Source organism: Biomphalaria glabrata, chromosome 1 (genome assembly GCF_947242115.1).
Source record: "Biomphalaria glabrata chromosome 1, xgBioGlab47.1, whole genome shotgun sequence".
NCBI classification, from domain to species: Eukaryota; Metazoa; Mollusca; class Gastropoda; family Planorbidae; genus Biomphalaria; species Biomphalaria glabrata.
The window spans coordinates 64,404,099-64,417,066 of record NC_074711.1 but is presented as its reverse complement, the minus strand read 5'-3'; the positions used below and the strand labels follow the sequence as shown (position 1 = coordinate 64,417,066).

The following is a 12,968-nucleotide window of genomic DNA, read 5'->3' as shown; positions in this document are numbered from 1 at the left end:
AGTGCGTTGTATTTTGTTTAAAATTCTCAAGATCTTGTTATCTCACATAGATGTACATTAGAATTGAAAACTGTATATAATGTCAGTACAAATTTAGATCATTCTTTATTAAAGAAGTTTTTAAAGTTTCATTTAAGTTTCATTTAAAGAAAGTAACATGCCATGAATGGTTATAATTTCACTATTTTGGCTAACAACCCAACAACGAACGCCATTACATGAATGTTATTTCATGTTTATAGTAAATACATAATTAAAAACAACCTTTAACATTTATAGATTGTAAAACATTTCTCTTGAATGTCACTAGGAGCAAGAGATGTCATGGGATTCCATATTTGAAGGCGTGTTGTTGACCTCCTTCAACGCAGGGTCCATCATCACACCTATTCTCGTTGGTTACCTGACAACAAGGTATGTGTCTTATCTCCCCTGAAATAGACAGAAGGAAAGAACAAAAGCAAACAATGGAGTGCTGTGGTATAGAATGTAGACCTGTCTTGTTGGACTATTGACTTTGTTTTTGTGATAAAGTGTTAAACTTTCACGCCTCTGAAGGGTGTGACCAGTGACTTATTTACAGCATCGTCATATTGAAGCTTCGTAAACACTTGGGCATGTTTCTCCCACTGGACGTTTCTTTCAGCGACAGATAGATTTCTTCGACTAGTGAATTAAGGCGATACAGTTTTCCCAATGTAAAACAAAAACGTCTTATAAATTATAGTTTCAAATATTCAAAACAAAATTGTTGCTCCTCAGTCATTAACTTTAAAATTGACAAGTCAGAGGAAAGAAAATAAGACACCACTCGTTAATTAACGAACTTGTCGGTCATTGGGTCAGCACCTGTAATTATTACATCCATGTAGTAACATATAGACAAATTAAAAAAAAAAAAAAAAGGATGTAAGGTCTTTGCCCTAAGCCTGGGTTTAGATGCGACCAAGATCTAGATGGACTAAAATAAACGACTTCTACTAATTTTGCCTCACGGGGAAATCAACAAACCAGATAGGGTGGGAACGAATCATCTGATGCGCTTAGGAAAAGGTAAAAAGTGAAATAAAAAAGTCAAACTTGTACTTAATTGGCCATAGACTAAGTACATCCCATAAGGTAACTCTCACTAACAATTAGATCTCTGTTTATTTACGCAAGGATTTTTTTAGCGGCCCCCGAAAGGGGAAAAGACGCTATTAGTTTTGTGTGAAATGTCTGTCCGTCTGTCCGCCAGTCCCGTTTAGATCTCGTAAACTAGAAAAGATAGTGAAAATCTGACATCACAATATTTTAGACCATTCAAAGTTCTGATGCAACGGCTACTTTTTTTTCTCTGAAAGCAAAAAATCTAATTTTTAAAATCACTTATGCAAGAAGTTTTTAATTTTTTAAAGAGAAAAAGCTACTTAGTATGCATTATAAGTCAGACCTAATTTAAAACGAATAGTAATCTTGTAAACTGCAATTTCTTGAAAGCTAATAAGAGATTATAATCTATATAAACACTTCAGTTAGACCAGGGGAGGCGTGGTAGCTGAGCGGTAAGGCGTTGGCTTCCGAACCGGGGGTCACGGGTTCGAATCCTGGTGAAAACTGGGATTTTCAACTTCGGAATATTTGGGCGCCTCTGAGTCCACCCAGCTCTAATGGGTACCTGACATTAGTTTGGGAAAAGTAAAGGGCGGTTGGTCGTTGTGCTGGCTACACGACACCCTCGTTAACCGTAGGCCACAAAAACAGATGAACTTAACATCATCTGCCCTATAGACCACAAGGTCTGAAAGGGGAACTAGTTAGGCCAGGTTCACATCAAACTTTGAATTCACTTGCATTTATGCTTTGATCTGCTGGACCGTTGGGGCACTACACAATATCTGTCAACCTTCTTTCTCCATTCTTATCTCTCATTTGTCCTTGATATAATTTCATTCAGATGTTTTTTCTGAAAATATTGAAGCCTGCCTGGGTGGACCACTTCGGGGGCCGATTTTAAGTTTGTGTTTGTGGAAACTGTCTTTGTAACCTTGCTTTTACCTAAGCTTACTAGTCAAGGAAATGCAAACCTCAAACACAATGTGGTTAACGTTGGTACTTTGCACAAAGCAAGACTGGGTACAAGCAAGCTGCAGGTTCTGCTAGGGTATGGCACTGAGTGCAACAAGCTGTTTAAGTGTCATCACCTGTGTATAGTATACATTTACAAATGTAAATGATGTGTTCTGACTATTCATTGCCCACAATCTGTAAATCGTGATACAAACTTGAATAAATAGCATGAATATTTGTTTCAGATATGGTGGACGAAACCTCATGACGTTCTGTCTTCTCTGTGGTGGAGTTTTTACAGTTTTGCTGCCTGTGACGGCACGCGCTCATCCCTCATTGATTATAGCACTTAGACTTATCACTGGAGTGGCGCTGGTAAGGATTGGATACTTATAGTCAGTGCTTTTTTGTGTGCGATACGCACCGGTATGGCGTACCGGCACCTTTTTCAATGAGTGTTTTTAAAGTTTTTATTTTTTACATGTCTAAATTATGGCTGTTTAATGTACTACTTTACTTTATAGTCATCTGTCCTGAAGCTATAGGTATTTTACTAATGGTGTTACTCTAATCAACTGTGAATATTTGTTATACATTTCACGGTACCATCATAGAGAAGGACAATGTCGTCTCCTTCCATTGGATGAAGCCTGCACATAGTTTCCTAGTCAACTAGAGGCCTACTATAAAAAAAATGCTAAGCAAATGAATCAGGGAACGCTTAAAGCAAACTTTCTCTATCTAGAAATTACACACGACCTGTTTTTGTTTTTATTATATATATATATATATATATATATATATATATATATATATATATATATATATATATATATATATTGTCTTTTTTTTCTTCAAATTTTATTAACTTGTATTTTTGTATAGTTTGATCCTCTATTTTGACAACTTTTCAATTGCCAATTACATTTTAATTATGTGATAACGTATTTTATTAAGATTTCATAAAGATCATTCCATTAATTATTTAATTAATTATACATTTAAACTATGTATACAAAAACACCCCTAAGGGACGTAACAATATTTAAAGATTTAGTCTAAGACAACATAATTATGTCCATTTAATTTCCCTAATTACTACGACGTAACTCTAATGATGTTAATCTTACTGAATGAATCAAGTTTCAAAAGGAATGCATAAGATAAGGAAGCCATAGATCACCATCAGCTTTATATATTTGTCTTTTAGTAAAATGAAATCGTAATAATCCTGAGTCTCCCGATGTTCCAACAAAACAAAAGTGTATTCCTAATACATGTTCAGAGTTCAGTAGTAATTGGAATAAATACTCACATAGCGTTTAGGTGGTATATGCCATATCAATAGTAATACAATTCAGAAATTAAAAAAAAATGTGTTCACTATTTCAGAGTGGTTCCGATTCCTTGATACAGGCCATGTGGGCCAAGTGGGCCCCCCGTTATGAGCTAGCTTCACTTACTTCATGTTCTTATTCAGGTTTGTCTCTTTGGTGAAACGTAGATTTAAAAAAAAGATACTACCTAATTGAAGCCTTCACTTTCACGTTTGTTTTAAAATGTTGTTTAACCTTTCAACTTCCAGGTCTCAGTGTTGCTGGTGTCTTGACATTTCTGATCAGCGGTTATCTTGTATCTATAGGTGGACACGGCAGAGGATGGCCATATATATTTTATGTGTTTGGTCAGTATCTATCTATTGTTGGATTCTTAATTTAAATTGTATTTATAATAATCTGTTGTATCAGCAGTGGCATAGCTGGGGATTGCCTTGACCTCTTTAGGGGCTTGACCTCTTTAGGGGCCCCTGCATTTTGACATTATGACATGAGATAATGACACAATATTTTTAACGTAAAACTAATTTTGGACAATCATCTGGGTTCCTCACCCCCCCCCCCCCGAGCTATGCATTATGGTATGTATTAGTGTAACATTGCAATCTAAAATGTATTTCACAACTCTCTGTAATAACTTTCAAGCTTTCAATTGATATTTCATCTCTGCATTTCATTTATTATAACAAATATTTGTGTCATTTAAACTATTAAATGTTTTTAAATAGTGTTAATGTTTTTCTCTTCTTCGCATAATTTGTAATTTTCACCTTTTGAATAAACAAAAAGAAAAACGTTTAAAGGGACAATACTAAAGTTAATCATTCACATACCTCATTATCTCCCTTGTATTATTAGACTAAGTCATAGATTTAATTTTATAAAAAGTTTTAATTTCATGCGATATTTTATTCACTTATTAGGCTCTCTGTGTCTCCTACTGGCTCCTATTTGGTGGCTAACAGTCTACGATTCACCTGAGAGCCACCCACGAATCACCAAAAAAGAACTAGCTATCATTACGTTCACTAAGCAACCAGAAGTGTTCCATGACAAACAGGTACAAAGCACAACTCTTTTCCAATCAATAAGTCTAGAGTCTAGATCAGGCTTCAATAGGCAGTTTCATATGTTCAGTTGAATGTCCAGTTTTGTTTTTCGAATAAAGTCAAGCGCCCCTTTAAGACCTTGCGTGCCATGGGGACAGATGATGCAAAACTCGTTTGTTTAATATCGTACGTTTATCGAGGCTGTCATTGCTGATCGCTCAACGACCGAACGCCTGCTACTGTCAAGTCCCAAAATAGTTCGGTTATTCGGAGAAATTTGGGATGTTCAACCTAGATTTAAACTCTTGACCTCCATAGCTTGACCTCTTGGCACTACGTCTACACCTCGAGAAAAATAGAATAGGAATCGCATTTCTGTCTCAAATTTAAACACGCCACTAACTTTAACATTGTATGTTGCTATTTTTTTTCCTTAGTTTGAACAAGACTTACTTAGTAATCTGGTTAATCAACCAACCGTTTTTTTTTCTTGTATGAGTTAAAAAAAACATTTACTTTGATTTTCTTTTCCTCACTTAGCCACTCAAGACACCTTGGATGAGGATTATCAAGTCCCCGGCTGTGTGGGTGATTTTGATGGGTCACATCTCCAACAAATGGATTCTCTCCTTCATGTTGTCCTATCTACCCAGATACTTCTCAGACTTTTTCGCCTTTGATTTAGAAACTGTGAGTCTTCAGAGGAACCTTTTTGTACTCAGAATATTTGTATTGAATTCTTTGAAGTAAAAAAAAAGATTTTTAAAAAATTAGGTTTGACCGAAAAATAAGACTTTTATAAGAATTAAAACATAAGAAAGAAATGTAAACATGAGTGTGATTCGTATTTCTCTTCATCACTAGCTAGCGTGAGCCTGTATTATAATACTTCTCAACAGAAACGTGTCCATTTTTCACAATTTTATTGAATATTGGTAAACTTAATATTTCAAAATATAAAATTTAACTTTTAAGAACAAATAAGAATATTAATTTTATTTTAATAATGTGTGTGAATTTATTTTTAACTTACAGGATGGCCTTTTCTCGTCACTGCCATTTGTTGGACGTATTGTGTCTGGTCTGGTCACTGGCTATTTGTCCGACTGGTTGCTGCTACGTGGATTGTCTGTTTGTAAAACAAGGAAACTTTTCCAAGGGATAGGTAGTTGTTGACTTCTTAGCAGTAACATAAGGCCAAATAGGCCTACACATCTATTTTGAAAGAAGTAATGATATAGGAATTACATTATAAGGATATAGCGAGGGGTTTATAACGAAATTTGCAGTTCCAATTAAAACTAGATAACATTTGGAATGACCAACAGTAACAAGAGAGTTCTTTTTAACGAAATGTAAAAAAAAAAAAAAAAAACAACTTTGTGAGTTTGAAAACGCGTAATAACAAAAGATGTCATTTTAATCTTATTAAATAATATCCAAAGATGTCATTTCAATATGATTACATAATATCAAAAGATTTCATTGCAATCAATTATATAATATCCAAAGATGTCATTTCAATCTACTGATCTAAACATGTTTATAATTACACAATATCTTTAGATGCCATTTTAAATTGCATAATGTCAAATGATATTATTTCCATAAAATTTCATTATATCATAAGATATATATTCAGTCAAACTATGTATCTATATAAAATTAAATGCCAGCATGTCAAGACGCTCTTGAGACCAAACTTTGGATTTTCTTTCAGGCTGTTTTGGCTGTGCCTTGTTTTCGCTCTTCATAGCATTGATCCCAACGCTGACCACTGGCTGGTCCATCTCATTATTGGTCCTGGCATTGTCCTTTCAGAACGTGACCTCAGTCGCTTTCAGGATCAATTTATTGGACATCGCGCCGAGGTAAGGGTTCACTTAATGTGATTTTTTTTAATGGTCACCCAGTAGTCGCTGGACCAGATTTGAATGGCTTTCTTGTTAACTCTGCTAGTTCTCTGAGTTAATCAATACCAGGATCTCGACCAGGTGTGATGCTACACGCGCTATTCATGCTCAGACAAAAAAGTCATTACCTTTCACACAGTAGTGGGCACTCGGAAGTGGGCACTCGGTAGTGAGCACTCAGTAGTAGGCACACAGCAATTATCTTTTGTATTACATTTCTTATTGAAGTCCAACAGAAACAAATGACCTTAGCCTTGCGTTCAAACATTTACCCAAAGTACAGCATCTATATTACTGTGGTAGATTAAAGCAGCCAGTACCTGTAATGTCCTGTATATATAGGTCTTTCAGTCTAAAGGGATGTCTGTGTTTACAAGCAGACACAATGATACCTAATGTCAACTTTTTTTTTAATTGCATGATCTATCTTTTAGTCAATTCAGTCGAGATAGCAGCACATATTTATTTTTTTAAAAGTAAATACACATCATTAGCAGCAAACGTCTTGGATTTATCTGATACTCTATCGTCAAAACTATATTACTACTAGATCTAGTTAGCTGGCCTTTTTAAAATTCTTAGCCTGACATCGTTCTCTATAGCGGCCAGTGTTTATGAATATGGATTTCGCCATGAAAAGCACGTTTTTATTCAGTTTCGTTTTGGGATCAGATAGGAGGAGTATAGGAGGGTGGGGCTGGTTGGGTTTCTCGATACAATGAGGGAAGAGATAATCAATACTATTCATTGAATCTCATTTTTTTTGTTCATCCCCACAGATACGCCGGGCTACTCAATGGAGTTGTGTCCACCATAGCCACGGTAATCTCCCTGCCTGCCCCAGTCCTGACGTCACTGATGATAGCAGGGGTAAGTTGGATGTCAGTTTGGGCTGGGGTAAAGACGAATTGGAGAAGGGAGGGGGTTGGTGGTTAGTGAGAGTGGCTATGGATGATGGTGCTGTTGGTTGATGGTACTTTAGGAGATGGTAATTTTAGATTGAAAGGAACGTTGGGAGAATGTAAAGTGGTCGTTGCCATGATTTATAAGGGTGGTTGCTTATTATCTAAATAATCATTGTCATTAATTATGAGAGTGGTTGATGTTATGAGTTATGAAAAGTGGTTGTCATAGACAATAAAAATGGTTGTCATGTATCATAAAGAGTAGTTGTTATCACTATATTACTATAAAGATGTTTAATTGTATCTTATTGATGTTGTTGGTTTAAAAAGGAAGAGTGGTTGCCATAGCAATCTCTAATTAAAAACTATAACCATAAATGGATGCTACTAATGACTTCTGAACATCCACCTCAAGAGACAGACACACTAATTATAAATGGTGTTTCTATGTCATGTTTGAGAATGAACAAGAAGTTATGCTATTGAGAATCCAATTTGTTATTTTATGCCACCACAAAATGTCAAAGCATCATTTCCACATTTTTGTTTGATGACTTGAAAAAAACAAAAACATTTTCATGCCATAAGGAAATGAATAGGGCACGAGGACACACACGTACAGAAACACACACACACACCAACTCATTTCTGTATAAATAGCTTACAAAGAAGCGGGGGGTAACTGCCTTGCTGATTTAGCGTAGAAATAAATATCATGCTAATGTCAGCTGGAATATCTGCATTCGTGAGCGAACATGCCCGAACCCGATTTCCCACTTAGGTGGATGCATCCATTGACCGCGATGACTCAGATAGAAGCCAAGGTTAGGTAAAGAACAACTCTGATAGCGTACTGACCAGAGCAAAGAATAAGGTTGATAGTGAACGATACAAAACGTCGAAGTCCAAATAAAACAAGGGAGAGAATAGCATTGATAGGACGACAAACAATCTTCTAAAATCATCAAAAAACCTTAGCAACAGAAATCTCTAGTAGACACCTATTTGGGATTGACACCCCCTTTGATGACTATTTTCTTCATTTAGTTATTGTCGTTCAACATTTGGACTGTTCATAAAGCAAAAGTCTGCAACAATATCCAGAGAAATAGATAAATACATATCGTCAAGTTAGCAATGCGTTAAGATGCATCTAGTTGTACACTTCTGACACCACATCATTTGACGGTGCAATATAATTAGGAAAACAAGTGTTGATGAATAAAGACATATTATGAACTCTGTTTATTACATAAATATTGGTATAATTCTATTACAGTATCATTAATGTAAGGTTGGAAATATGTTCAAAATGTGATACGCATTGTACGTAATATGCGAGCTCTAAGAATATTTAGCTATTTTGCAGTTATCAACAGTCTCTCTAATACTTGTCATACTGTGAAGTGTTTTGTCGTAGAATTGTGTGTTTGGAAACTGTTGGTACATAAATATTAATAGTGAACTAAACTTCAGACCTAAGAAACGTCACTAAACCTAAGACAATTTGGTTGTTTTACAAGACTCGGAGTAGGGTGGGTTGGGGGGGGGGGAATAAGTGCGCGGCAATAATAGGAAGCCAGCGTTAAGAGATGAAAACTGATTGATTTTTGTAGCCGCTGGAAAAGATGTTTGAGTCCCTGCCAGAAATGTGCTCACTTCTCTGCTTGTAGCTGACTCAGCAAAACTACATCCGTAATTCTGTTTAAAAAACTTCTTTGATCTGATCATTTTATTAGTATTTTTTATTTTCATTTTTTTTAACCACCTGTTACTTTTTATTAAAAAAAATCTAAAACAATGGCAAATACAGAGTTAATGTCAAATGAATGCTTTACATCGATACAGCAATGAATACACTTGACTGGCGTGGTCAACAGTTGATACAAATATTTGAACAAAGAGCTTCACCAATGATGTTCAAAAATAAGCCAAAATGTTTTGTTTGATTGTCTTATCTTTCAACATTGTCATTACTGAGTGAATCTATTGGATGGATCTCTGTGGTATGCGCTTGGAAGTGTTGTCAATATCATTTCATGTCTTTCATGGAATAATAATCTTCATAGCTTCTGGAACATCCCACGCTTACAGGTCTTTTCAGTTCAATAACTATATAACTATACATAAAGAGAAAATCAAGCTACTAACAATGGCACACTTTTATCCTTACGCGAATGTAATAAAAAAATCAAAATAAAATTTAGAAGTTTATAATATTCAATTATTTGCAATACAGTGCATAGTTGTTTTTCTACAGAGGTTTGTATTTGTGTTTTGTGATAGAACAAGAGCAGCCATTTCTGTACACACAAGCATAAGAATTAGTCCCGTGTTCTTCACTATGATTGGATCAATTACAATTTATTTTCACGTTGGATAATACATTGCCATTCATTATTTGAATGTAGTTTTGATGCATTTGTATGTATTTGAATGTAGTTTGATATTTAAGTCATCTTGACTGAGGCGAGTGTGCATGAAAGTAATTTTGTTTAGGAGTTTAGGAGTGTGCGTCTACATTAGCTTTGCATAGAGTAGTTAGATGAAGTTATTATTTTAATGTACATTATGAACATACAATTTATAAAGCATCATGTCTATTTAGACTTGTTTATTATTGTGATTTTGTTTTTTGTTTTTGGACAGGGCTCACGTGATGGATGGACTATCGTATTCTGCCTCGTAGCTGCCTTCAATTTTATCGGTGGGCTTATCTTCGTTATCTTCGCTGAGGGAGACGTCCAGGACTGGGCCAAATCCGACTACGCAAGCCTCAGCTCTGTGACGGTGGATGTCCCCGAAGTTCACCGTCCAACAGACTCACAACTGGAAGTCTCCGTCACCGACTCCAGCGCTCAGGTCGATCCTAAAGAGCTCCAGCTGCCCGTGCCGAGCCAGAGTAAGTTCAAAGTCAAGCCGCTCAGGGAAGTTAAGTCCGTGCCGTGCAGCATGAGAAGAGGAAGCAAGATAGCGAAAGTGAAAGTAGGAAGAAGAGCCACCTTGGACGAAGGATCGTTGTTTAAACGTCTACAAAACCAGGCATTTTCCAATTTGGCACTAGCTGATCTATGATCCAGGGTTGGTCTGTTTTGAAAGCGATGACAAAATGAAGGGGGCACTGCATTCGATTTGGTAGGCCTACATCTGAAGTGAAATATGTTCTAGTGATAAAGCTCTTTAGAGCTAATGAACTTGTAAATTGTATACTATTTAAAGAGAAGCAGAGCCTATCCTAACAAGAGACGAAAGACATTTTCTAATGAGCACTGATTTCATGTTCATATGATTTGAAAATCGGAGTAATATTTAATGAGATTTTCATCCGCCATGTACTGAAGTCGAGTTGTTCTGGAGAAGAGAACAGCAAATATAATGCTCACTACATTATAGCACGTTCAGATGGATATGGACGTCATATATGTAGGTCTACTCAAATGACATACATTGGAACTCTTTTTTTCCCCATACATCTTCTCTCATAGTTACAGACTCCGAAATGACATTGGGTTTGGACACAGCGCTGCACTTCTTGGAAACTGAAGAATGACACTTTAATTGGACCCAAGTGTTAGCGAGGCCTTGGTTCGAGTAGTCGAATACACGAGAGCTAAATAACGGCAATAGTGCACACACAAGTCTCATATGTCTGATGGATGATTCAACACACATTTCTCGAGGATCGATACCAGGAGTATTCCTTTGAATCGTACACAGCAGACTTTAGACTGTACCTTATGTTATCATTGGGGAATTCTAACAGAGTTAGAGTTGACTTTTTGAATTATTCTTACACACACACACACACACACACATGATCAAACCTACTCATAAGATGTGAAAAATGGACAACAGATCTCTTTCAATGTAACATTGTTATAATTAAAAGAGTAATAACGCAAACGGCCAAATGTAACTCTGATAGGACAAACCAACAAGAGGACACAAGCTAAAGTTTCCTCCTCGTTCTAGAGAGAAACAAAAACAAGATTTTAACCTCGGAAATCTGACCAGTCGTTATGTTGCTAAGGCAACACAACTTATTTATTTTAGAATCTCTTCAACATTCGGTATAACAAAACAAAAATATGAAAAATCAGAGATCAAATGCACACAACTTGAACATAATATATTGTTTAAAAAACATTTAGGCTTATCATATACTTAAAACAACAAAAACTTTATTTTTGTATACTATACTATCAACAAATTCAAGCGTGAGCACATCATTTCAGGATTTGATGGACACATCATTCGAGTAGCATTGATGAACTCCATTTGAGCACTATTAATGAGCAGTCCATAGGGGAAGCAATGATGGATATTCTGAGAACAAATTGACCTAATGGACACACTGTTTGAGAATCGTTGTGCTTACTTCATTCTAAAAACATAAAATTAAGAAATGCTTATTTAGTTTTAATTATAGTTAGTAGTTTTAGTGTGTATATTGCACGTATTTTTAACATTCTTAAAACGTATGCCTATCTTGATAAATAATTCTAGTTTTGACAGCTGAATAAATTGAATTGAACTATATACTATTGTAGGTCGACATTGTCCTATGTATCCATATTTTGTATGTAGTATTGAGTGTGTACCTGTGTATTGCGTCATGCAGTGAATTTAGCCATTCGAAATTCTAGTCTTAACATTTTAGATAAAATATTAATTAATTAATTAAACCGAATATCTTGATTACAAGCACAAGAAGCCAAATGTTTACGTTTTAATTTTTTTTTTTTTGGATTAATTTAAAAAAAAACATTTTGCAGAAAAAAAAAACATTTCTAGAAAATCTTTTTGATTGACACAGAATTAGGCCACCATTTATTGGCAAGTGTTTGGAATAAAAGCCAAAATCTAAAATCATCTCTTGATTCGATTATTTACACTCACAGAGACACAGAAAGATGGAAAGTGATTAATTTGAAAGTTTGTGAGATTTTTCAGAATGAAAATAAATACATGAATGAAAATATAAAAAATATCGAAGAGAGCGCATACATTGCGTTTTTTTTTTTCAAGCGGCCCCCGATAAAGAGAAAAACTGCTATTAGTTTCGTGTGGTTTGTTCGTCTGTCTTATTTTAAATTTCCAAAAACTTAAAGGTACTGAAAAAAACAAATTTGACCATATTTTGTAGCGTGCTAACGATAGGTTTCCACACCTACTTCTTGTTATTTTGAACAAGTGTTCGAACGGTAGGAGGAGCAGCACTCGTCGGCATGATCTAAAATGGTGTCAGACATGTCCTGCAGGGAATACAGATTCTGATTTTAAAAAATGTGAAATTTTCAATTTTTTTCCCTTACTATGACTGGAAGATGTAAGCCCTGGAGTGTTGTGTAAAACATTTAAGTCACCATGTTTTTGTTTTTTTTAGAGACTCGGGTAAAGTAAAATGGCTGCTTGGTTGTTTGCTATGCACTTTAGATTGTTGCCACAATGGTCCCGAGTTCAAACCCTCCTAATTCCCATCCATTGCGTGCTGTAGGAGGTATGAGCGAGGACGTAATCATCTTCAGCGCTGAGACGTTGAAACTTGTAAAACAAAACATTAGAATTTATATTAAATTTAACAAACGATTATAGAGTCTGCTTTGGATTACATATTTTGTTTATACAATAAAAAGTAAAAACAAATTAAAAAATTATATATATATATATATATATATATATATATATATATATATATATATATATATGTGTGTG

The 12,968-nt window shown here is 35.3% G+C and overlaps 1 protein-coding gene across 3 annotated transcripts in view; it reads left to right on the top strand.

The window, feature by feature from the left end:
- LOC106058751 (sialin-like) overlaps window positions 1-11,792 on the top strand; it is a 36,043-nt gene extending 24,251 nt beyond the window's left edge. For all 3 annotated transcript variants that reach the window (XM_013216241.2, XM_056007866.1, XM_056007857.1), the window contains exons 3-12: window positions 311-414; window positions 2,295-2,424; window positions 3,442-3,529; window positions 3,635-3,733; window positions 4,310-4,446; window positions 4,976-5,125; window positions 5,471-5,600; window positions 6,156-6,306; window positions 7,128-7,218; window positions 9,903-11,792. In XM_013216241.2, coding sequence (XP_013071695.2) covers window positions 311-414; window positions 2,295-2,424; window positions 3,442-3,529; window positions 3,635-3,733; window positions 4,310-4,446; window positions 4,976-5,125; window positions 5,471-5,600; window positions 6,156-6,306; window positions 7,128-7,218; window positions 9,903-10,328 — 1,506 coding nt within the window. In that variant the 3' untranslated portion in view covers window positions 10,329-11,792. The remainder of the gene's footprint in view (window positions 1-310; window positions 415-2,294; window positions 2,425-3,441; window positions 3,530-3,634; window positions 3,734-4,309; window positions 4,447-4,975; window positions 5,126-5,470; window positions 5,601-6,155; window positions 6,307-7,127; window positions 7,219-9,902) is intronic.
- Window positions 11,793-12,968: the final 1,176 nt, after the last annotated feature.